At 46.9% G+C, this 25226-nt stretch overlaps 2 protein-coding genes across 7 annotated transcripts; one reads left to right on the top strand and one right to left on the bottom strand.

Moving 5' to 3' along the window:
* Positions 1–202: 202 nt before the first annotated feature.
* On the top strand, positions 203–10390 carry ALKAL2 (ALK and LTK ligand 2). 3 transcript variants are annotated; one of them, XM_082426349.1, is made up of 6 exons: positions 203–528; positions 1225–1535; positions 2892–2945; positions 3031–3111; positions 5866–5931; positions 7124–8484. In XM_082426349.1, exons 2-5 carry the CDS (start codon positions 1277–1279, stop codon positions 5928–5930), a joined length of 459 nt encoding a protein of 152 aa, XP_082282475.1. In that variant the 5' UTR covers positions 203–528; positions 1225–1276; the 3' UTR covers position 5931; positions 7124–8484. The 3 variants fall into 3 exon arrangements, with proteins under 3 accessions (XP_082282475.1, XP_082282473.1, XP_082282474.1); XM_082426347.1 differs by lacking the exon at positions 7124–8484 and adding an exon at positions 8491–10390 and having other exon boundaries at positions 204–528; XM_082426348.1 differs by lacking the exons at positions 203–528; positions 7124–8484 and adding an exon at positions 8491–10390 and having other exon boundaries at positions 1175–1535.
* Positions 10391–11273: 883 nt separating this feature from the next.
* On the bottom strand, positions 11274–25104 carry ACP1 (acid phosphatase 1). Of its 4 annotated transcripts, none has more exons than XM_082426346.1 (6): positions 24950–25104; positions 20558–20631; positions 20357–20470; positions 13797–13858; positions 11707–11812; positions 11274–11547 (listed from the first exon to the last, which is right to left on the bottom strand). In XM_082426346.1, the coding sequence occupies exons 1-6, from the start codon at positions 24990–24992 to the stop codon at positions 11470–11472; spliced, it is 477 nt and encodes a 158-aa protein (XP_082282472.1). In that variant the 5' UTR covers positions 24993–25104; the 3' UTR covers positions 11274–11469. The 4 variants fall into 4 exon arrangements, 3 of the variants coding, with proteins under 3 accessions (XP_082282472.1, XP_082282470.1, XP_082282471.1); XM_082426344.1 differs by lacking the exon at positions 20357–20470 and adding an exon at positions 20196–20309 and having other exon boundaries at positions 24950–25098; XM_082426345.1 differs by having other exon boundaries at positions 11274–11581; positions 24950–25098.
* Between the last annotated feature and the right edge of the window lie 122 nt (positions 25105–25226).

Genomic DNA, 25226 nt, shown 5'->3' on the forward strand with positions numbered 1-25226 from the left:
ATGCAGGAGGGGGGATGGGAGAGGCGAGGAGGCGGGAGGAGGGGAGCTGGAGGGGGATGGGGAGAGGGGGAGAGGGGGGAAATGGGGGAGATGGAGGAGGAGACGGGGGAGACGCGGAGGGGGCGATGGAGGGGGTGGGGAGAGGGGGAGACAGACGGGATAGGGCGACATGGGAGGAGTTGTTGGCGGGGGGGCGGGGGGGTGTCTGACGAAGATCCGCGCGGGGATACGAACACTTCAGCGGCTTCTAATTAAAGCCCCGCGCCGGGCCCTCGGGGACCCGCCTGACGTCGGCGGCCGCGGGGATAAGAGGCGCCCCGAGGTCCGAGGCCGGACTCTGCCGGCGCGCACTCCAGGCAACCGCGGGCTCCCAGCTCGGAGCTGCCGAGGCACGGCGTCCGCTTCCCCGCGCGTCCAGTGCGCTCCGCCGGCCCGGGCGCCGCCGGGCATGGAGTAGCGAGCGGGGCGCGCGGACGGACGCCGGGACAGACGCCAGAGGACGCCCGCGGCTGCGGGGCGCGGGGACAGGTAACCCGGCCGGGCTCCTGCGCGCAGGTGGCCCCGCGGGCGGCGCCGGGCAGGTGTGGGCCGGGCCCCGTCCCCGGCGGCCAAGGGTTTTCCAGAGCCTGGCCCAGCGGGCGGCCGGGGCGAGGGTCCCGGCGCGGGAGCTCCTCGGGGGGGATCGGGGACAGCGGGAGGAGGGGGCGACCGCCACACAAAGGCGCTGCTGGAAACTTGAGCGCGGCCGCTCCCCGAGGGAGATGGGTGTGGGCCCGACCCTCCGAGCGGCCGCCGCCGTCCCGCTCGGCGTCTAAAGGGGACGGAAAGTTGTGGCGCCGCGCTGAGCCGCGGGGCGCCGGCCGATGCGCCATTTCCCGGAAAGTTCGGAGGCCGGCGGCGGGGGCGGGACGCGGGCGCAGGGCGGCCAGGGCCCCTGTCGCCCGCGCGCGGAGGGCGGGCGCACCCAAGGCTGCTCTCAGCATCAGCGCGTGGCACCTCGGGGAGGGCGCGTCCTCGTGGAGACCGCGGCCCGGCCTCCCGCCGCCGGGCCCCTGCCCGCCCTCCAGGCCCGGGGCGGCGCGGGGCGTCCCTCCACTGGGTGGGCGGGCGGCCTCTGGGTCCGCAGGGCCGGAGCGCGCGGACCGAGGGGAGTGGCCTCTGCCGCCCTCCCCGCTCGCCCCGCCGACTGGCTGTCCGGGTCTCCCCGCACCCCTGTCCCTGCAGCGAGCCGAGCTCCGGGCGCGCGTCGGATCCGTCCCGCCTGGCCGAGCGCAGGATGCGCGGACCGGGGCGCCCCCTCCTCCTGGGGCTGCTGCTCGTGCTGGGGGCGGCGGGGCCCGGCCGGGGGCTCGCGGAGACGCGGGAGGCGGCAGACAGGCAGACGCTGCTGCAGCTCATCGTGGAGATCGTCCAGGAGCTCAGGAAGTACCACTCGGGAGAGTCCAAGAGGCTGCAGCTCTCGGGCCGGCAGGACTACAGCCTGGGCCGCAGGGCGGTCTCGGACTACGGGGCTTACCCGGAGGAGCAGAGAGTGGGTGAGTGTCCCGGCCCGCGTGGCTGTGCAGACGGAGCGGGCCGCTTCCCAGGGCCTCTCGGGTGTGTGGGGTGTTGGCGGCGTGTCCGCCTGTCCTGTCTCGGGAGACGCTGGAAGAGCTAGTACTTGCTTGCAAATAGAATTGTCTTTGAGAACACATACGTATTTTTAAAATATAAATACATTTTGACTGTTAAAAAAACTGGGAAATATTGTTTTTAGAGAAGGAAATAGGAATTCCATGAATGATGCCTGGCAGATAGCATAACTATCCCTCATCCACTTCTAAGACGTGTGAGTTGTCACCTAGGTCAGTAATTTCAGCATAGAACTGTCATCTGTTATTTTGGAAATGGAAATATTTTCAGCAAAGCAGTTTCAACTGAGACACAAATTCCCATTCCCCGCCCCCCCTCCCCATGGCAGAGCCTTCCCAGAGCGGCTGCCCCTTGGGAAATTACCAAGGAAAGTATGCAAGCTTTTAATGCTTTCATGACACAATTAGGTCAAATATGATAAGGTCAATTTTATATAGACTGACTAAAGTTAGTTGTAAATGAAGACTGACATTTAGGAGATGTCTGAACCTTGCAAGTAAGATTCTTATGGAAATGTTCCCTCTTCAGATGAGGAGAATTGGTGGTAGTGTGACCACGTGCCATGGCATTACTAGTGCAGAACAGGTGAGTGAAAATGAATCCAGATGACTGTAAAAAAAAAAAAAAAAGCAAAAACAAGGCTGAAATCAGAAAGAATGTCAGTCAGGTTAGTTACCAACACTAACTAGGCGCTGTGCCGGTACTGTCTTTCCCTGGGAACTGTACCTTTATCTCATCCAACCAGGTTAATGTCTGTTTCCATGCATTCACACCAGCCTTCATAACAAGTGGTTTTGACAGCAACTAACCCTTTTTCTAAATATATACCTACAAGAATATATACCTATAGCAAATTTTTTGTTTGAAGTATGAGATCAGGTTTTCTTCCTAAACTTTGAGAGGTTGTGGAATATGATTCCCAAGCTCTTCAAGATGAAAGTGTCTACGAGTGGTTTATTCACTGGAAGACAACTGTCACACACACACACACACACACCCCTTTCCCTTCCTATAACTTTACAGTCCCTGCCTCTATCCTAGTGGTGGAGACTGGGCATTAATACCGGAGCTTGGAGAGCAGTTAACACGATTTGAGGAAAATGTGCCCTATCACGCGTCTTCACATTGTCACGTACTGCAATCACGGGGCTGCTGTGTTCAGGGCAGAATTTCCAGTAACTTTAAACATTCACTTCGGATCACATGAAAACATGCTTCTTTCAGGCAATTTAATAATTAATTTACTTTCCCTCAAACAGAAATTGTTCCTCGAGATCTAAGGATGAAAGACAAGTTTCTGAAACATCTTACAGGTAAGCTTTCCACGCATTACTTCGCTGCTCCCCAGCTCCTGGCATCCCGCAGCCCTCACAATCTGTTTCTTCTTCCACGTTCCAGGTCCTCTTTATTTCAGCCCAAAGTGCAGCAAACACTTCCACAGACTTTACCACAACACCCGAGACTGCACCATCCCCGCCTGTAAGTGATCGCATCCAACTCGCTTTAGAAATGCCAGTACAGGGTAGACGCGACTTCAGGCCCCTCCACCTAGGTGAACAGGCCCCTGCCTTCTGTAAGCCGGGTTTGCTAATATTTACTCCCTGTTGACTATGCAGTCAGGGGCTGGGGTGAGTAGACCACTTAAGAAGATAAGTACAGGCAGCAGCAGCTAGTGCCGAACGGAACATGGTTTACAGTCACTGGAATGAATCGGCTCTTGGAAGGGGCTGGACTCTTCCGTGCACGTTCTCGAATTCTGGTCTGATGCCTGTCCTTGTATCCACTCAACTCTGACAGTGGAACAAATGTTTCAAATGAGTTGCTGAAATGACTACTGCAGGGTGTAAGGTAACTATGGTTGGCCCTGGGCCGTCCCCACCGCCCTGGCCAGAGACTTTGTGTTTCCACCAGTAGTTATAACCCCATCACCCAGGAATTTTGCTGCTATTTCAAAATCCTGCTCTTCTGCTTGGCTTCATGACTAATTCAGCAATGCAGGTGCCCTCTTCTGTCTGGCTCTCTGCTGTAACTTCCCGGTTTGTCCACAACCAAGTGTACTTCATTCCCCCAAAAGTGGTTCCCTGTGCTCCTCACAAAACATACAATGATGACAAGTAACTTATTCGCTAGAGTGACATCTGCTAGAGCCCTACACCAATTTTTTTGTGTGTAGGGACCACAACTTTCCTTCCATTGAAGGCTCACAGGAGGGCAGTTGTACAAATGAGCCCGGTATCTTAGGAGCTGCTTTCAGGACTGTCCCAAGGGGCAGCGGACCAGACCTGCCCGTCCTGCTCAAAACAACAAGCTCCTTTCCATGAAGGGGAAGCCGCTCTGTGCAGGCCGCAGCATCACGTCATGGGGCTCCTCGTCTCGCACGTCCCCAGACATGGCAGGAAGACGGGCAGCGCCTTCAGGAGGGAGCTGAGGTGGTCCCGGTCGAAGCTGTCACAGGGACAGTGGCACAAGTCAACGGGCGGCACCCGTGTCCCAGCAGCTCCATGCTCCAGTCTCACCCTCTCATCGAGGCCACGTGGACCTGGGACACCTCACCTCCCTCTTTCCTTCCTCTGAAATGGAATCACCTTCTGTTTGAGAATTACTAACCTGCTTCTAGGGGTCAGAGAACCTTCTCATTTTGTTTCAATGTGTATATATTTTTATATTAAATCTTGTTTTACAATAATAGGATCATAGATTCTAAATTTGAAAGTGACCCTTAGGGTCATTGCTTGACTCCTTTCGTTCACGGGCAAGGAGACAGACAAGGCACTTAGGCTGCGTGTGCCCCATCGCAGACGCCACAGGTGCTACCCACACTGCCGCCTCCTTTGCTGAGTGGGCCGCCACCAAGCTCCTAGTCACCCATAAGGTGAGGCGGTGGGACCAGGAGCGGTCGGAAATGCCCCTGGGCCTGGAAGCAGACCTGTGCCCTGAACAAGTGGCTGCTCGTTGGGTCCCACCTCTCTCGGCCCATAAAGAGCTGCAGAGACAACCTGGCCCCTTCTGTGCTGCTCAAGGCTGCATACGCCAGTTCCCGGAATCCTGGCCGGTTAGACAGAAGGAGCCACAGACCTTCTCACTCAAGGTGTGGTCCTGGGGTGAGCTCCTGGGAAGAGCAGGACTTCTGAGTCCACCGCACCTGCTGAGCAAAGTCTGCGCCTCAAGGGGACCCCAGGTGGACATCAGGGTGGAGAACATGTGGCCCAGCGGGGTCGCGGTCGCCCTCAGGATCTCAGGGTGTGTGGCAAACGCCAGTATCTCCTTTGAGCTCCTACAGTCCGCTGCTTCCACATGTGGTCTCTTTAGGAAAACCACATCCTAAAAAACATGGCGCATCTGAAGAAGAGCAGAAGAGCCAGGAATCCTGATGGCCCTGCTTCCAGCTGTCGGATAATGTTTTCCTTTGAGCCCAAATTATGATGTCCTCTAGATATTTAGCGGGTGTGCTTTTAGAAGACTTTTAGGTGCTTGCCTAACATGCTGTGCATATTTATTGCTGTCAATCTACTCATTCACTCAGAATTTCAGCTAAGAGTATGAATTCTTCCATCTTTAAGGAGGATTTTGTGACTCTTGAGAAGTGAACTTCATATTGAGGAATCCCTTTATGGGCGTGATTGCTGTCTCCTGTGAGGCAGCACCTGCGAGACTAATGAAACAGGAAACCATATGAGACGCCTAGGAAAACCAGTCTGCGCTCAGAAGTCAGCTCTCGCTTCCCTCCATCGTCCAGCCAGGTTCTTTTGCTCTGGTACTTGGCTGTTGACCCACTGTCTTTAGAATTTCTGTGCGGAAGGCTTTGTGTTATGATTAACTCAAGAGGGGACTCGGCCTGCACGTGACCTAAAAGTTAAGTAACACAGGGCACGGGAAGACCGTACTCTAGGAAGCAAAACGAAAGCTGTTTTAATGAGCCCAGCAGCTACTGCGAGAAGAAAACAGGCAGAGAGCAGCCGCGTGGGAGACTCTGCATCCCCACTTCCCACAGCCTCCCAGTTACACCATTTAACTTCTGTCACGTGATGCTAAAGGCCCCGAGGCACCATGGATTATTAAGTCAACAACTTCGAGCCACGATTGCAGATGACAGTCTATGTATTGTTTTCAAGGAATTCAGAATATTTAAAGGAATGAATGGCTTTAGCAGTTGCTATGCTTGTTTAAAATGAATGCTATTCATTTAAGTTGTTGAGGTAGCTGACGAGGGTCTGTGATTTACTTCCCTTGTAGACTATAAGAGATGCGCCCGGCTTCTTACCCGGCTGGCTGTCAGTCCGACGTGCATGGAGGGATAAGGTAAGCTGACAGCCCTGTCGCTGTGGCCCACACACCAAAGACTGGATGCATGTGGGACATGAAAACTTCATGGGAGTTCAGAGACAGTCATTCCTTAAGTAAAGTAGCCTTACTCTGAGTAAGGCTGACAGAACACTCAAAATAGCTCTAGATACTGTCCAGCGGTAAACACACAGCACCCCAGGAAGCCACTGAGACCTGTCGCAGGAGGACACGCTGGCCGAGCTCACATTAACCTGCACACAGCCCACTGGCTACTGACTTCAGTGCGTGACATGGTGTGTATCTGCCCACCCACTTCTAGGCTTTCACTCAAACATTCATAAGTAAGTATATGACCAACCGTATCCATGCAAATTTTAGCGACGTATCTGGCAAATGTTTGCATTGAATTCTACCATTATACCAATACACTTATAAAGAATAGCTAAGAATAGGTATCCTCTTTAAATGTTTCTATCAAAAAGTTATTTTTTCAAAGCCTCTGATGGTAAAAATATAAATACACATTGAGTTTATGAGCTAAACTTTTTACCTTGGCCTCTTGAGGGCTGACATGTAACACATAAACACTAACTGTCAGCAAGAGTCAAGGGATGGGCTGAAAGGTTTTACTCTCCTGAGACAAATGCCATCGATTTCAGCCACAAGCTGTAACTTCACAACTGGACACAGCTGTGTGTCTTGTGCGCTAGGCACGGCCAGATGCTGGGTCCGCCTCGCAGTCGGACGGCTGTCCCTTCGCCTCCTGTAAGTGGAGGAGGGGTGCTCTCCCTGGTGAAGGCTGCGCTGAACAGCGTCTGCACAGATGCTCGGGGTCAGCCGGGCAGTGGGTGCTGCCCTGAGCTGCGTCCTTAGCGCGGCTTCTTCCCATCGGAAGTCCCACTAGCAAATGGGGGTTCAGTGAAACAAGTGGTTAGTGGAGGGTATCATCCCACATTTTCCACAAGCTCACTGAAACTTGTATAACACTTTCTATGTGGGGGAAGTGAAAGCACAGTTTTTAATGCCAAAGCTGAGAAATTCCTCCACCTTCACTTCTCATCTGAATGCTGTCCAGTTTCTCTTCCACTGCCCACGTGGCCAACAGAAAACTTCTTATTTTTAAAGCAAGGAATGGATTCTTGCAAGTCTCCCAAAGTACCTGCCCGGGGAGATGAGAATCTCGTCTTTATTAAGCATTTCTTTATAGTTAAAGCATCACTATTTCCAAAGATGAACCAGGCACATCCTTGGAAAACAACTGCCATCTACTTACAAGTGGGGAGACCAGATGCCCAGCGTCCACATCCACTGGAAGAACCACTCAGGCCACAGGCTTCTGGTCTCTGTGCCTGCGCGCTAACCCCGTGCTTCCCCACAGCGGGTCCCCAAAGACTGCTCTCCTGCCGAGACAGCTCCCCGGAGCGAAAAGTCGAGAGTAATGGTACCCAGGAGCCTACGCTTGCGTGGAACTGCTCCCGAGCATGGGCCTACCTCTGCACCGTCTCAGGACGGGCACACCAGGGCTTTCCCAACACAACACGGAGACCCACATCACACTGGTCACCACTGTCAGTAACCGTGTTCACTTTGGCCAAGAAATGGGTAGTTTAAAATACAGATACTTCTGCTAAAATAATTTTATAACATTTTAAAAGATTAACTTCTTCCAAGTCCAGAAGTTCTAAACCGCAGTAGCAAACTCTTCACTGGTTGGTGACGATGCAGTCAAGGGTTTCTGTGTACCCTGACATCCCAGAGGGCAGAGCACACATCGTGCGTTAGCAGTAGGTTTTCCTTAAGTGGCATAAGCTGTGTCCACATACCTTTCTTCTGCTGCCCTAACACGTGAAGATGTCAGGACAAAGCTGCAGAGTAAGATTCCTCTTCCTACTCCAGACCATAACCTCAACTTCTTAAAGGCTAAGTGTGAAAGAAGTAAGTCTTTAGAGGGGTCCGAGCACAGGGACCCTCCACGCTTGTGGTCTCAGAGCAGAGCCAGAGCCCGAGCTCTTCGCTCCTTCTTGCTGAAACTCATGACCTGATCTCCTCTGAGCCAAAGAGAAGCTGTAGCTTCCCAGCCATCCTCCCACACAGCAAGACAGCCTCCCAAACACACCCCTTCATTACCTGGACTTGCCGCTCGAGTAAGTTAGAAGTCTGAGCCCTGGAATACTTTCAGAGAAACGGAGTTTTGAGTAACAAGTATCCAGCTCATTCTACAAAATGCAGCCTCACCTGAGCAGCCCAGGATTGCCCCAAATCAGCGTGGACGGAACTACTGAGGACTTGACGGCAGACGCGTCGACACTGAGCGCTGTCCTTCAGATCCTAACGAGCATTCTCTTCGTCTGTGATGATTTTCATCCCTTTAGCACCGCAGGCCCGTGATGACTGAGGACTGAGTTACTTTCCAGAATAAAACAGACACACATTTTGGAACACAGGGCAACATGCACACTGTAATTCCTCATATCTAGGCACACATTACGTTGCACGTAATTTAATGTATAGGTCTTCCAGAATCACTAAGCAACTGTGAATCATTCTTTGAAACCAAACGTGTTTGTTTCGCAGTGAGCAGAGAGCACCGTGCAGGAGCAACGGCCCAGGAACCACGAGAAGTGCCTTGGAGACCAAAGGACAGAACCCACTGCCTTCTGGACACACCCCGTGAACAGAGCTTTATTTTTGCAGACAGACTCTTCCATAATTCCTTTACCTTGAGTTTTGTGTGCTGACACCGTCTGTGGACACAGAGTCAGTAAATGGGTGTGCCCGACAGTAACGCTTGCCACTGGTCATTTTAGAAAACCGGAGAATGCTCCACATTTGATGTGTCATGCTGTGAAATGGCAGAGAGATATCTCATTTTCCTGATTAGGTGACATCACAAATATTTCTTTAGAAGCATAAGCAGAATCAGCAGAATCTAAAACTATATTTTCATATAGCATATGGTATTATTTAATATTTTATTACTTTTACAATTAAATTCCCGGAGTATCATTTGGAATTGCATGAAAAATTAAAAAAAAAAAAAAAAGAGAGAGAGAGAGAAAAGAACTTCAGTTGTGGAGACATTGGAGTGTAAATCTGTGTACATGCTCAGGCTAAATTCATTTGTCCTTTGTATAATAAATGTAAAATAGTATCCAGATACTGTGCAATATGTAAATACTGTAAATAAAATGCAAGTAATAAATGAAGTGTTTGTTATAATGAAGTCTTCAAAGCGACTCTTTACTTCTGAACAAGTTCATCGTTGGGAATTCATGATTTACAGATCTTTTGAAAAGACTGAAATACTGGCAGGATATCACAGAATATAAAAGGCATAAATAAATAAAACGAGAAAGCTATGAATTCTTGTAAAGGACATCAGCATTTTTTAAAGAGAGTGGCACTATATATTGGCGACATATTTCTTAACGTACGTGATTTGGTAGCGAATATTTCAAATAAGGTTGCATCCGTATTTCCTGTATGACTTTGTATGGAAACACTAAACTCTGTATTTCCTGTATGACTTTGTAATGGAAACGCTAAACTAAGAGGGACCTTAAGACTTCCAAGAAGCTCCAGATTTTTACAGGTAGATATATTTTGAACAAATCTGACTGGATCTAATTTTTTAAGACAAGTGAATTCAGCAGTGAGGTTTTCTGTTCATATGACCCCTAGTGTGGATACAGCCTAAAGACAAAGTCAACTTAGGAATCCTAGGATTTGTCTGAGGATCTGTATTTAAGACATATATGTAAATATTAAAGAAAACAAACTATAGAGATTTATTGATCAACATAAAGGAACAGAAAAGAGTAAGAAATTTCCTTACTTTGAGAGTATTAAGCAATTACGGAACGATTAGGGCACTAGGGTGTAATTTTTGAAGTGCTTTACTTTCCTGTTTGCTAGTTGCAGGTAGACTTTTTCCCTCAATTCTTTACTTTTTAGAGCTACCATTATCAAATTCTCAATCCACCCAACCTCCCACGTTTCAGGATAAGCCCTCCTGGAGCAATCCCGCAGGCCGCCACACACACGCCTGGCCAGTCTTCTTGCCGTGGCCTCCCCAGTGTCCCTGAGTCTGCCGCCCGCGGTGGCCTGGTGGGAAAGCTGCCTTGCTCATCCCTCAGGCCCGAGTGAGTTCAGGACTGAAGGTCCCCCGTCTGGGACGCCTGTGATACTAGAGGCCGTTCCTCTGAACTCTCCCTGCTTCTGAGCGACCGTCACTCGCACTGATCTGGGCCTCAGAGTCCTCCCAGGATTTCGGGTCATCGACGATGACCTGGGGTGAAGACCGGGAGTGGAGAAAAGCTGTCCCTCATCTAGCCGTCCACAGGGGTCCGCTTTGGGGTGCTGGCCCCAAGGAGGAGAACCCACACTCCACTGAAGACGGGGGCAGAGGCAAGGCCACTGTGGCTGCAGGGCTGCCAGCTTCTTCCATGAACCGATCACCCAAGTGGAAGCAAAGTGCTTACTTAGGCACTTAGGCTCCTCGGGGTACTGCCCGGCACTGAGCAGACAGGCACACATCACACACCATCCAAAAGGGGCAGTGGAGGCAATGCTTTCTGATTCTTCTCCACCTGTCAGTAAAAAAGCAGGCAGACACCACACTTGTACTTAGCTGTAGTTTTGTAATTTCCCCAGTTTATTTGAAAACAATCTTTTCTGACATATATTCATATGAATTTTAGATCAGTTATCTCCAAGTGCACAGAAATTACCTATATTTGCCTATAAACTAAGCACTGATAAAAGAATACTTATCAATACTTAAGCATTCCAACATAAAAGGACTTTTTCCCACTTACTATTTTTTTCCCACCTAAGCTGATCTCTATTTGACATTCAGGTTAATCACATGCATGTAAAGGCAGACGTGGTCCCCAAACTGATCCTAAGGTAAACCAGCACACAAGTGTCCTTCTTCCCAGACATAATTACGTGTCCAGAGGCAAAGTGGTTCAAACAGGAACACGTAAGCTGACTTCCTTATGAAATCAACTAGACAGACACAAACTAAGGAGTGAAGGTGCTGAAGATGAGTCGCACAAATCTGCCGCCTTCCTGTCCTGTAAATGCACAAGTGTGAACACTTCTCGCCAGCATCACGGGACACCGGGCCCTGGCATCAAGAGGTAGCGCAGGGCAGGGGCCCCGTCCTCACAGAGGGAAGAGGTAGTGCAGATCTTGGAAGCGCCGATGGGCTCAGATGCTGACGGGCCTTACAGTAATGTTTTACTTCATTATGTTCTATTTTGCTGCTCTACTATTTTGTTTGTTCCACTATTTTTGTAACTGGGGCAAAGTGGGAGGTTCAACTAGACTAAGAACATTTACCCCATAAACTGTCTGAATCAAAATTTTTTATTTGTTCTTCCACCAAACGCAACAACTGATTTCCATCTACAATTATTTTTTAAGGTAAGAAACAGTGAGTCAACTGAAGAAAGGGCTGCGGCCCTGGCTAGGGAATGGCGACACTGTGACACCTGAGAACGCGGGCCCGCGGGAACGAGCCTGGGCCGCAGCAGGACTGGGCCCGGGTCAGCGAACCTTCTCCAGGAAGGCTCTGCAGCACCGCACACACTGCTGGTAGACGGCCTCAAAGTCAGCGTCATTACCCTGAAAAGACAGGGAAAAGGAAGAGGAACAAAGCCTGCGTAAGGAAGAGGCCCTTCGGTAGGCTGCCTCCGACTCCGGACGTTAGGGCCCACAGACAGGCTGATCCTTGCGTTACCCCTGCCCTGAACCGCAGGATGGAAGCCTGTAAGCCTTACTTACATAATAAGGGTCTTCAATGATGAACTGTTTCTGTGGGTCGTAGCTCCCAAGCAGTTCGATTTTCGCTCTGCAGTTTCTAACTTGATTACTTTTCCTATTCAAATCTCTGTAAAGTTGAAACATGAACTTCGTTTTCAGATCTGTGGTTTCAAGGTAAACTGGGACATCTGCTAGGGTTTTATGAAGCATCCGTGTCAAAATCCAGCAAAAGTGACCTGATTTAAAGGGGAAATCAAACACTCGGCAGCTCTGTACGGCCCTCCGTGGGGCTGCGGTCATGGGGCTCTGTCTCTCAGGCAAGGGAGCTCGCAACTGCAGGGGATTTACACTAAACGTACAGCTTCGAGTCAGACAGTAATCAGCATTCTCCTGAGAAGGTGACAGAATGGAACGCAAAAAGCCTTGAGAACCAAGTCCCAGAGGGCGGGAGGTTCCACGCTAAGGTGTCCTGACGGTGGTCCTTGCACCCACTCCACTGCCTAGGGGGGCTCCGCTCCCACCTCCCACCTCCGCTTTCTCACTGAGCTTCGTGTGCACTGTTCCCGCATTAGGTTACCAAATCTCTATGGGGGACAACAGAGTCTAACGGGAAACCCGCGACGCCTCGGAGCACAGACCCTCCCCAGGAAGCCACTGCGGCTGAAACGTGAAGGGCAGGTGGGCGCAGGGGTGGCTCGGCCTGCACCACCAAGTGCCAACCACGTCTGGACATTGCATTAACAGACAGGGTGCCACACGGAGTTCTCTAACAGGACACTGTTGAGGCTACTCATGAGCTTTTCTGTGAGAAAAATGAGGACAAAACAAAACTCACCAGTGAAAAACAAAAATAGAAAGTCTATGCATTTTAACGCAGTTCGTGATTAATGAAAACCTAGGTAAGCCTGTTGCATCCGTACCTGTCCACCTACAACAGTGACTAAAGGAAAGAGTTTCTGTGAATCAAACACATGCAACCTTTACGGGTTAGCAGTGAAGCAAGGCAGTGTGGTTCTGTGCTCACACCGAGGGCTCAGCTCGGTGCTCCCGGTGAGGGCAGACACCAAGGGCCCTGCAGGCGGACTGCTGAGGCATCTCACTCGGCAAGACCTACGGTGTGCCAGGCAGCACGGTGCCCGTCTTGCAACTGGCGCACGGTCTGCTCATATGTTCCCTTTGGTCATTTAGCCCGAGTCTGCCTCTGTATTTGTAAAATATATCGTATTCATTTATCTTTGCATGGTCACATTGTATCATACTGTTTGTTAGGTTTAATTTTAATACATGACGCCCGTAATACATGTAAGCCCACCTCAGACTTCACGAGGAGAGGCCCAGGAAAATGCTCTCATCAGTGGTTACCAACGCCTGGCTGAAGAAATGCCACACCAAGTTCCTTGGTGCCCAGATCCATGTCCCCTGAGGTCAAACGCACATGTGAGGCGATAGGGCACGGTGGTGAGTGTGACTCATGCCTCACAGAGCCTAGGCTAAAATTCCAACACACCCACCGCTGAATCTGTGAACTTGGGCAAGTAACGTAACCTCTCTGTGCCTCGAATTCCTCTTTGATAAGACGGAGCAACAGTGCAAACCTTCAGAGGACGCGCTTTGGCGTGCACAGCACATGATACGCACCATGCGTAGCCATTTTTATCTAATACCTTAATCTGACAGTCTTTGTTTTTTAAATTGATTAAGGCAATCAACAATTTAAATGAACTAAAAAGTCTTCTTTTTTGTTAGTCTTATTTTGGGGGTTGGTGTGGGGCAGCTGTAAGGGGGAATAAGATGAGAAACACAATAAAACACCATGCTGGCCCTGAATCATTATAGCAATAACAAACTCATTCTCCTGCAAAACAAAGCATCACCTTATATATCAGACTTTTCCTTATCAAAGGGTGTGTCTCAGTATAAACAGATGTATGAGACTTCAATTCTAAATTATTCTCTGGATTTCTTACTATTCTAAATAAGTACTTCTACATGTTGTGACCATCACTATATATTAAAAGTTTAAGGTACTAGAAAAGTCATTTTGGACAACAAACTGCTTAGCCTATTACTAAACTGAGTTGAAGAGAAATACCCTTTAAAAATACGATTACCTCAGGTTGTTTTCATCCATACATAGCATATAATCAAAAGTGGCAAAGTCTTCTTTGGTAACCTAAAAGTAAATGAGAAGTGAAAACATAATGTTTACGTTTAGACCAATCAAGCCTAGAGGATCCAAAACAGAACCTTAAAAAAAAATTTAAATAAAAGGCTATACTTGAATCTGCTACTCACTAATTAAGTTATAAATCAATTAAGGTACTTTAAAGTTAAAACAGTTAACCTGATTTCCTAAAATTGTATTGCAAATAAATTTTATTTTATACAGTTCCCTAGAATAATCATTAAGTAGTATAATATGTGGATGCAAAGTTTATACTTCATCTTCGACTTCTTAGAAACAAAGTATAATTCAGTTAACTTATTAAAATGTTCCGTATCTGAGCCCTAGTTTTCATTCTACAAGTACTCATCCTCAGCCCCAGTGACATGTATCAACTGCAGCACTGACGGCTGTCCTCGTGGGGCTTCCCTCCTACGCAGGGTGGGCAGCTCTCAGGAGTGACAATGCCTCACAGAAAAATAAAGCAGAGAAGAGGACAGAGAGGAAGACAACATTTTAAGTAGGGTGGTCAGGCTCACTAGAAAGAAACACATGAGTAACTGAATCTCTGGATCTTCTCTATTCTGACTAAACATCCATAACTTGGACGTGACACAGAAGAGAGTGCCACTCAGTATTTTTACTAATTCTAACCTAAACTTTGCACTGTTTTCTGACATAATTCATAAACATAAGCTCACTAAAATATAAACAAAAAACTCTTATGATTTTTTACTAGTATAAATAATGACAGAATAAGAAAGGAACAACTATATTCAATTTTAATAACCTATAAGGGAAAAGAATCGGAAAAAGAATATATATATATATATATATATATATATATATATATATATAACTGAATCACTCTGCTGTACACCTGAAACTAACACAGCATTGTAAATTAACTATACTTCAATTAAAAAAATGGTAGGCAGGTAGGAAGGGAGGAAGGAAGGGAAACATGCCGTAATCAAGGATGGAAATAATTTCTAAGAATGCTTTCAATACTCATCTTCATCACTAAAAAAATCCTCTAAAATATAGTGGTACAATGAAACTACAAAGATTTTGAATTCCTGGTTAAACAGAGTAGTGACACTCTACTATAATCAGTGTTGCGAAAGAACCATAAATATACTCACTATTCTGTTAAAAATAATAAATTTTGGCTCTTAGTATGCACTTGCATTAATTTTTAGTGTAGCACATTAATAAAGTACTGGGACCAAATTTTGCTAACATTCCCAAGGTACTAGCTTATTTTTAAATCTATTAGAGCAAACATTACAAGTTATTTCCCCAAATTAGTTGTCTGAGAAATGTCCTGGGATTAAATATTAAACATTGTTTTTAATTTTGGAATGACTGCAATTGCAGATCCTAAGAAAGACTTAGTAACTGACAGCTACATGTAGCTACATGATGTTTAGATGTTAAAATGACTGTGGAAGAAGAGGAACAGCTATAATTAACATCTTATAAAGAATGCATGGTAAAGGATTTCCGCTTGCAGCTATAAATGAAATAGCTTGTGGCAAAACAACCTTATTGCCAGAAAAAAAGTAGAAAACGCCCATCAAAACTAAACACTTCTGCACAATCATTAACGTGCTCCCATGACAGCCAGGCTCAGAAAGGCCAAAATCTCAACCGCGTGCACAGGACCAGGTATGCAAATTGGCGGGCCCTCTGCTGCTACAGGTAAGCCTGGCTGCCTGAGAGGGCTGACCGGCCACAAAGGGCAGCTGGCATCTTGCTCCCGCCCTCAAGAGGACTTGCTGACCCTGGGCCCTGGCTAGAGCTCGGAAGAGAGATCTCAAACTTCCTGGATGCAGAAATTTTTAACTCTTAAAAATTATTTAGGCCTTCCCTCTAAACAACTTGTTACTTAGGGTTATATCTATTGTACCAATATTCACCAAAGCTATTAAAAGTGAAATTTTTATAACACTTATTATTCACTTAAAAATAATAAAAATTCATTACCTGTTACTATAACATTTTTATAAATGAAAAGCAGCTCTACTCTCCACACGGAAACTTGGGGAGGAGAGTGGCGCTGCTTTACATTTTTGCAAATCTCTTTAATGTCTGCTTACTCAAGGCAGACGCTTCTCCTGTGCGCTTCTCCGTTTGATCTGCTGAAATATGCAAACCCAGCCGCACACAAGTACGTAGCTTAAAAGCAGTATTTTACCAGCCATTGTGTAACTGTGGATATTCTCTGATGCAACACCAAAGCTCATTAGCAGTGGTTTCTTACAGGTTATTTGCAATGCAGAACATGAAAACATACGAGCAAACTCTTCCTACTCTGTCCAAGCTCACTGGTTATGGTTAGTCTGACCCTTTGAATGGATCCCTGACTCACACATCTTGACCTCACGGGCCTAGGGGTCCCTGGAACCCACTTTGGGGACTGTGCTTTAGACTCTCGCAGGAGGGGCTGTTAGCAATGTCTGAGGACATCGTGATTGTCACGATGGGGGACGAAAGGGGTGCTCAGCATCGCGTGGGTCGAACCATCCGGCCTCCCAGGTCACGAGAAGCCTGGGCAGAAGGCCGCTGATGGAAGGCAGAAGCACCAAAGGGCCAGCGGGCAACCTCACCGGCTGGAGATGCTGGAGGTGAAGCTGGCGCCCACACGTGTTCTCCTCAGAGCATCTGCCAAGTTCCTAAACCATTCAGAGAAAGAAGCCAAGAGAACAAGTGGAAGGCCGCACGCAGCAGACTCAGCGAGGAAGGAAGAAGAACTACCTCAGAAGCTGCCAAACAGGTGCAGCCCTGTGTGCCGAACACCTCCCCAGCAGGCGGGGCTCCCGGAAGTTCACCCAAGAGGGGCCCGTCCAGCACAGCCCAAGCCCCGCGAGGCAGGTCCAGCAACCAGTCAGCTCCAAACCAATCCCTGCCCTACCCAAGCGGAGCCATCTGGGGGCAAAGGACCTTCACCCAAAGCTTCTACAGTGTTTATACATCATGCTCAGCATTTAATCCAAACTAGCAAGCATACCAAGCAATACAACAAAGAGGAAAAGAAAAGAAAAGCAGACTCACAGATGAGCCAGGTATTAGTTACTAGACTTTATTTAAAATAACTGTGATCGGAATTGTTCAAGAAAATATAGGGCAAGATGCAGAATTTCACCAGAGAGCTGGAATCAATTTAAAAAATCAAATAACACTTAAAGAATTAAAGAAAGTAACAGACACTAAATATTCAATAAATAGAGGCTTATGGACTGTTCAAAAACATAGAAAGATTTGTACATCACAAAACAGGTCAGTAGGAAAATCTCAGACTGAAAAACAGAGTGAAAATGATGGAGAAAGTAGAAAAAGCACAAGAAATTTATGTTCAAAATACATTTAGGTTGACTCTCAGAAGAATGAGGGCAAGAAAAATATACAAAGATAACAGCCCAGAATCTTCCAGCACTGATGAAAACCATCAAGACACAAATTCAGGAAGTGAACTTGACCACATAAAACTGCTGGTAACTACACGCCGAAGAAAAACTAAAGACAGCAGAAGAAAACGACAGCAACTGCAGGAAACAACAAAAGGACCATGGCTTAGATGAATCCTTCCGAACAGTTAGAGTAGAAACACCATCGTTGTTTGACAAAAGTTTTTTAACAGAAGAGAAAAAAAACATTAGCTAACTTGTTTTATGAGGCTGCTCGACCCTGACACAGTGTGTGATGCCAGGTGTGTATCCACCCCTGACACAGTGTGTGATGCAGGGTGTGTATCCAACAGAACTGCACACATACAAAAATATTCAGTGGAACTCAGCCCCAAACTAGAAACAACCCGAGTGTTCATCAAGAGTGGAACTGATACATAAACTGTAGCCGAACTGTAAAATGATATTGAGTCCACAAATGAAGATGACTGAAGCTTTGCTATGAGCAACAATATGGAGAATCTCACAAAGGAAAATGCTGACAGAAGTATACACACTATAGGATTCCACTGCCATAAAGTTAAAAAGGTAGACGGCATTTTGAGTGGTGACCTCTGGAGTAGAGGGAGTAGAGCTGGTCGTGCTGTAAGATGCACTGAGCTCCCTGACATCTGTGTATGTGTCAAATAAAGTTTACTGAAAAGGGAAAGAATGTATGATAAAGTAAACATCCCCACAGAACTAACCGGATGTGAGAGTTCACATACCCCAGGGAAATGATTACATGCGCTAAAAAGAAAAAAGTAACCTAAATGTATTTTGTCTATAAAACCCAGGTTTAATAGAAATGTTAGAATAGTTCTCATACAAATTGTGATACTCACTAAAGATGAAATCTGTAAACATTAGAAAATGCTAAAAAATAACAAAGATCTGACGTGATACTGACATATCCTACTAGGACTTTCAAATTTTTAAAAAAATCATTGTTGAGAAAATTTTCTTAAAAGCAACAGGAAAAAGAAAAAGAAAATAGATCATGTGGAAATACTACTTCTAAAACTGGTAATAATTTCATAAGCAGTAACTTTCTAGCTTTGTTTTTTTAAGGCATGTGTATTTAAAATATTTCATTTGTACCCACTTTTATTATAAACTTAGCATATGAAAAATAATCTGATCTTAAAAATAGAAAACATGGAAGTATGATTGCTCATAATTCTGAAGGTCTACTCAAAATAAATCTACATTATTTAAAAAACAGAAAGTAGAAATTGGCAAGGTATGTAAAACCCTGAAGAGATTAGAATGGACAAATGATATAAAAAATGTTTAATCTCCAATGAAAATTCCACTTAAGAAAGGGTCCTTAAAATAGTTAATTTAAATAGTAAATTGTTAACATGCAGTCAACTGATGTAGCCGGAAACTAGTTCACAGGTCTCAGTTATCTAAGTCAAAAATAATGTGTGTATTACTAATTTCTGAGATATTATTAACATATTAAAAGTGTTTTTCTATAGAAATTTTGTTTTGTGAATTTTCTGGCTCACACCTCAACAAATAAACCTGTAATTAAATCCAAGTTCTACCACTTTGCAGCTGCGTAACCTTCAATAAGTCATTTATTTTCTCTCCAGAACTGTTTCTTGATCTGCAAAATGTGTTTACCAACCACTCCTCTCTGTAATTGATAAAAATTGAGAACGGCCAAAATTTAAAATACGATGTTATATGGCAAAGCAATCTGCAAAGTTTTAAATAGAGACAAAATTTAGTATGCCAATGACTAAGGAATCTTTACCCAGTCTTACAAAAAGTTCTGATCCAAGCACTAATACTAAATTATAGTTCTCACACTGCCATCCATACTTACAAACATGCAATATATTTGACAACTGATTTTCAAAATATTTGGCTTCTCACTTTAAAGGCCTCAAAAGCTCATCTGACACCAAGCCATGACCTGTCTTGGCCTATAGAGCCTACGTTTTGTTAGGATGGATACCAAAGGAAGTTAGCAGATTTTGGTGAGGTTTTTAAAAAATCCAACTGAATCGCCACAAAATAATCATATTGATAAAAATAGCAGTCCCTTTAGGACAACACGCTAGTCAGAAATGAAGCGTGTTTCTGTGGCAGCTGGTCCCTGGGGTTATAGAAGGTGCAGCACCAGCACCCACAGCGGCTCCTAGACTGGGAGGGACTGGACAGGCCACCTACGGACCCCGACGTCTCGCCACGAATGCTGCCATGAAAACCTCAGCACCCCACCTCCCGCGGTTCCACGGGAGTCTAGAACCCTGTAGCCCAATAACGTGCCCACCAGACCAAGTGGCTATTTAAATGAGTTACAATTTAAAATTCAGCCTCCATCACACTGGCCATATCTCAAAAGTGCAAGAGCCACATGCAGCTGGTGGCTTCCACCCTGGAGAGCAGATAAGGCACACCATCCTCCTCGCAGGACGTTCTGCTGGGCCGCATTCCAGAACCAAAACCCAGAAGTACTACTGCTGGTGCACAGGACATGCCTCCATAATAATATCAGCATTACCCTGTACTTCTAAGGCACTTCACAGCTGGCAATATGTTTCTGCATTTATAACAGAAATTTATTCTAGCAACAACCTAGTAATGGAAGCAGACTAAGTCACTATGGCTTAAATGTTTAAAGACCTCACAGATAGAAAAAAAAGGAGATGACAGCTCAGGTCTTCCAGCTCTTAGCCAGGGCTCTCTCAACCATGCATTTTAATAAGTCAATTCCAAGACCATGCAAACCTTTCAGAACTGTGGAACCAGAATGGGTGTATTGTGGCTGGTTAGGCCGACCCTAAATAAACACACTCATTGTACATAAGTCTGGTTAAGCCTCTCACAACCTCTCAGGTTACGGGATCAACGTATTAGAAATTAAACAAGGTCTCTTCTACCTGTCTTGCTTTATGGGCTGTGTTAATGCCATGATCTCTTAGGCAGCTCACAGCTCTTGGATCTGGCGACCGGCCCACGTTCCAGTCAGAAACAGCGCCACTGTCAATGACCCACTGCAACACAAAACACACAAGTGCACCTTCAAGGTCAAGTACGGTACCTGCCGGGCAACGTGACTCATGGGGATACCATGCTTCTTCATGCAAGCCTGCCCCCGATAATCAGGAGGGTTTCCTAGTTCATACGTGGACGTTGCTGCACTGTCTATCCTCCACTGCAGGAGAAAAAAAGAATTTTTTTCACAATTTTCTGCCCCAAAGCCATTCAGGTTGGCCTCTTTAAGGTAGTGAACAGTACTTACAGTATCTGAAATGTTTTGATCAGTTACAAGTTTCCTGAAAACTGCTTCTGCGATGGGTGAGCGACAGATGTTACCTTAAAAAAAAGGAGGGGGCAGAGTGAGCGTCTGGTTTGAGGGAAGCACCTCTTCTGTGAGGTGACCGTTCTGCCAGCACCTGGCAGAACCTGGGGGAACAGCTGAGCCAACCCCGCTCAATGATTTCACACCAACTGTCCAAGCACTCAAAGTACAAATGACAAAGACCTCAGAAATCAGAACAGTTATGACCAAAACCATCGTTTTTCAGGTTGCTATCACTGACCCAGAAGCGAGTCGGGAAATCAACGAAGTGGGTGGCAACCAGTCTATTTTAGAATGAAATACAACAGAATAGAGTTTAAAATACGTATTTTCAAGCATACTGCACATAATACAGACGAATATTGTTTCATAAAATACACAAGCAAATGTGTTTAGGCCTAAGAGTAGTTCCACACAGACTTCTACCGCAGGACGCGTGCGGAGCCCTTGCTGGAGTGCTGTGGACCCAGAAGCCAGCCAGCTGGGGTAGGGATGGCCTCCAGGCTGTCCAGTCTGCCCAGAACTTACATCAGCTGCAAGTTCACAGATCCCCAGAGCCACCCTCATTTCAAAACAGCTGAACCTTACAGGTTCAATATTTCTCCAGAAGGATTGCAGAATTTAGGAAAATGCTATACTTATGATTATAGTTTTATTATCACAAAAAGATACAGAGCAGAACCAGCCAAAGTCAGAGAGCACAGCAAAGATTCTGGAAGAGTTCCAAATAGGAAACTTTCTGGTCCTCGGGGACGTGTCACATTCCCGTCACCCGTGTGTGACAGTACTCAGAGTACTGCCAATCCAGGACGCCTCGCAGAGCTCCGGTGCCAAGGATTTATTGGCGTTTCATAAATAAGCCTAACTGATTGAATTACTGGCCTGTGGCTGAACTCAGTGTCCAGCCCCTTCCCCTCCCACGTGTGGCTCGCAGCCTCCGCCCCGAGTTACCTCCTCAGCAAAAGCTGTGTAGGGCCATCCCTGAATCACAAAACTCTCCTATCACTCCAAGGGACTTCCAAGGGGTTTGAAGGTTACCTCCCAGCAGCCAGGATAGAGGCAAGACCTCTCATGAAATGGGGTCAAATTTCTTTCTACACAGGGGAAGAAAGATAAAAGACAGAAAATCTTCCCTCAAAATATTTCTACCACGTGCCAAGCAATGTATTTATGGGAGACACGGAATTAGCTATAATAAAAACAAGAAAACAAATGCTGATAGGCAAGCAATATACTACAGGAGCACAGGAAAAGATTCTAAAAAGCATAAAGAATAAGAAAGTTTCTTATGAGAAAAAAAGAAAGAACAATTAGGGCTGGTCTTTAAAGGATGAAGAGTATTTAAATACTGGTTAATTGTAGGAAAAAGGTAATCTGACACCACTATGTTCTCTCTCATCTCCCACTGTGCTGGCTGGGACACAATTAACAGCACACATTCTTTAGACCTTTAAAACATTAAACACTTAATAATCTTGCCAAAATAAGGAGTTCCATTCTTTTCTGCTATTACCCTTACCAATGGTATACATCTGACACTTCCTTGCACTTCAGTCTGAAAAAGGTCCAAATAAACGCTTTGAAGGAATAAAACTTGTATCTTTCAGAAGTGCACTGTTGTTAGTGTCCTGCATACAGGCTGCCAAATGAAATGGCAAACAGCAACCTCAAATCCCCCCAGAACTCCACGTCTCACCCCCTCCACCGGCAAAGCTCTGGTCCAACACACAAACTCTCTCTGAACTGTGGGTCTCCCTCCTGTGGCCCTCACCCCTTCTCAGTCCAATCTCAACACAACAGCTGAAGGCTTCTTTTTAAACCTCCCACCTCTGCTCAAAATCCTCCAATGGCTTAACTCGCTCAGTGAGCCCAAGTCCTCACACGGCCTCACCAGATCTGTCCACCACAGAACCTAAATGTGGGTCTGAAAACTAGGGCTCAGAACCCACCAGCTTTGTATATAGTTCTCAATGCTAAAAATAATTTTTTACATTTTTCAACAGTTGATATAAACTCAGAAGTAGAATATCTTGAGAATATTACATAGAATTCAAATCCCAGTGTCCATACACAATTACAGCCAAGCATGATCATTTATGTATTGGCTAGGGCTGCTTTTGCACTACAGCTCTGGTATGACCTACAAAGCACAAAATATTTCTCTGGCTCTTTACATAAAGAGTTTGCAGACTCCTGCCCCAGAACACTCACTGTATGTGAGGAAGTAACTTCTCCCCTGTGCACCAAGAACAGTACTACTTATGTATCCACTGGGAACTGAGAAAACACTCACATTATCTCTGAGTCCTCAGGTACAGACGAGTGTCTGACTGAGAAGGTACTAGGTCACCAGGCCCAGAATTTCAGCTTCCCGGCCGTTTCTTGAACATGGCCAGCACCCTCACTTCAAAACCTTTCACCTGCCTTCCTCTGGGTCCAGGGTGCTTTTCCAAAATACCCTACGCTTGCTTCCTCACCTCCTTCAAGTCTTTGCTCAAATGTCACCTTCTCGGTAAGGCCTCCCCGGAACAGCCTACTTACAGCTGCACTCCCCTTCCGCTCCCCCTTTCTTCCTGCCTTACTGTCTTAACCAAATACTTGATTGTTGATGACGGAATGTGAGCTCTAGAGAGGCAGGGATTTTTGTCTGTTTTCCTCACCACTATATCCCTAGCACTCAGAACAGTGCCTGGTACCATGGCAGTTGCTTTAAAAAAAAAAAAAAAAAAAGTACTGAAGATAAATACTTACAAGCAGACATCTCCCATTAAGAACCACCATACTGCATTATGTCAGCCTAATCAACAATACTAAGTGAAATAAACACGGCAATGGAATCCTGTTAGATGCCCAAGCTGGGCTGAGCTGCCCTTTAAAATATGTGCTGAAGCCATCAGTCAGCCTTCAGTGGAGAGCTTAAAAATCAAATGATGCCTACTGTCAAAGTGAAACAAGGAGGCCTTTTACTTTTCCCCTCATAGAAATTCAATTCTGCAAATACCTAGTGTGCATCATATTTTGTCCTAAAGCTGGAAATACAAAGAGAAATAAGCCACAGTTATTGCCTTCAAGAGGGCTAAGTCTAGCTATAATCTCAGGAGGCTATCAAGTAATTATAATAAAATTTGTGTGAGGAAAGGTGTCTATAAAGGGTCATGGGAACAACTACCTCTACCTAGAGGGTCTGGAAAAAGTAACGAAGGGAATACTTGGGTCTGACATTTTAGAAAGGCTTTCCAGGCAAAATGCAAAATGGGTTCCCAGAAAGAAGCACACAATGGAAGGCACACTGAGCATCTGAAGTACTGGGGAACAGGCAGTCCAGAGGGTGTGTGGGTAGGAAACGGTAAAGGGGATAAAGTGGGAAACGCTGAGCACACTTCTGTGGTCTTCTTTAAGGGTGCACCTAAAGAGGAGAGGAAGGAAATGCAGGAAATGCAGACTCATCGGAAGGTTTTAAGTCACTGGGCTATTGACCATGTAAGCCTTCCTCTCTGGGGAATTAAGGAGATGGGGTGGAAGCACTGAGGTGCCCTATCAAAGGAAAAATCCTGAAAGCTAAAGGGAAAGTGAGCTCTATTTTAAGTAAGGGAGGCTAACTGTTGAAATCCTAAAAATGAAAATAATTCTGAGCTGGAAGGTACCTGAATAATTAAAAATTAAAAATACCTTCATTTTCATGTAGAGGAATATTGGCACATGGGGCTGTTACATAGCGAACTAGGGAATCAGGTCTCCCTGGTTTGGCTTTTACAATCAAGAAATCCTAAACCTTTGCACTTCCCCTGCCTTTAGGTCAGATCCATTTGTGAGCACGGGCCAAAGAAACAAGCCAGCAAACCGGTGTTGTCATGGGATTCGGCGCATCAGGAGGCCCTTAAAGGACAGATCAGTCCAGTGGCCTCGAGTCTACCTGATGAAGGGGAAAAAGGGATTCTAGGCAAGTGCAATGCCAGGAACCCTGGCTTGGAGTACAGGTGCTGCAGGTGAGAAGGGAACCGGGCTTGGAGAAAGGACTGTACAGAAGCTAGAGGTCCAGGCATGCATAGAGGACTTCGGCAGGTGACAGGGGATCCGACTCGGAGACAGGACTGAACAGGGGACCCCGCTTGGAGAGAGAACCGGGCACGTCAAGGACACCCCGCCTGCAGAGCTGCCCGGGCAACTGCGCCACGCTGACGGAGAGCGCGGCGCCCCATGCCACCCTCGGGTCTCCCCTCTCCGGCCTCCTCCGCATCACCGTTCCTGGTCCAGCGGCGCGGCCCAGAGCGCACGAAGCCCTCCCCAGCCCTCCAGGAAAGTCAAAGTGGGGCTAGATCGGCGCTGTCTCACCCAGACACACGAACAGCACTGACTTGGTCACCTGTTCGGCCATCTTCCCGCGCTCATAGAGGCGCCCACTAATCACGTCGGAACTTTTCCGGCGCGGCGCATGCGCCCCGCGAGGGGCCGGCTCCGCGCGCCCGCGTATTCCTGCCCTGGCCCCACCCGGAGCGAGAGTGCAGTCTCGCGCTTGCGCAGTCTGGGCCCAGAGCCGCCCGCGGGAGGCGGAGCCGAGAGGCAACCCGAGGGCGGGGGGTGGGGCGCGGGGAGGGGAGGGATGGGGCGG

This window comes from Balaenoptera physalus (assembly GCF_965194825.1).
Source record: "Balaenoptera physalus genome assembly, chromosome: 15".
In the NCBI taxonomy this organism is placed as follows: Eukaryota; Metazoa; Chordata; class Mammalia; order Artiodactyla; family Balaenopteridae; genus Balaenoptera; species Balaenoptera physalus.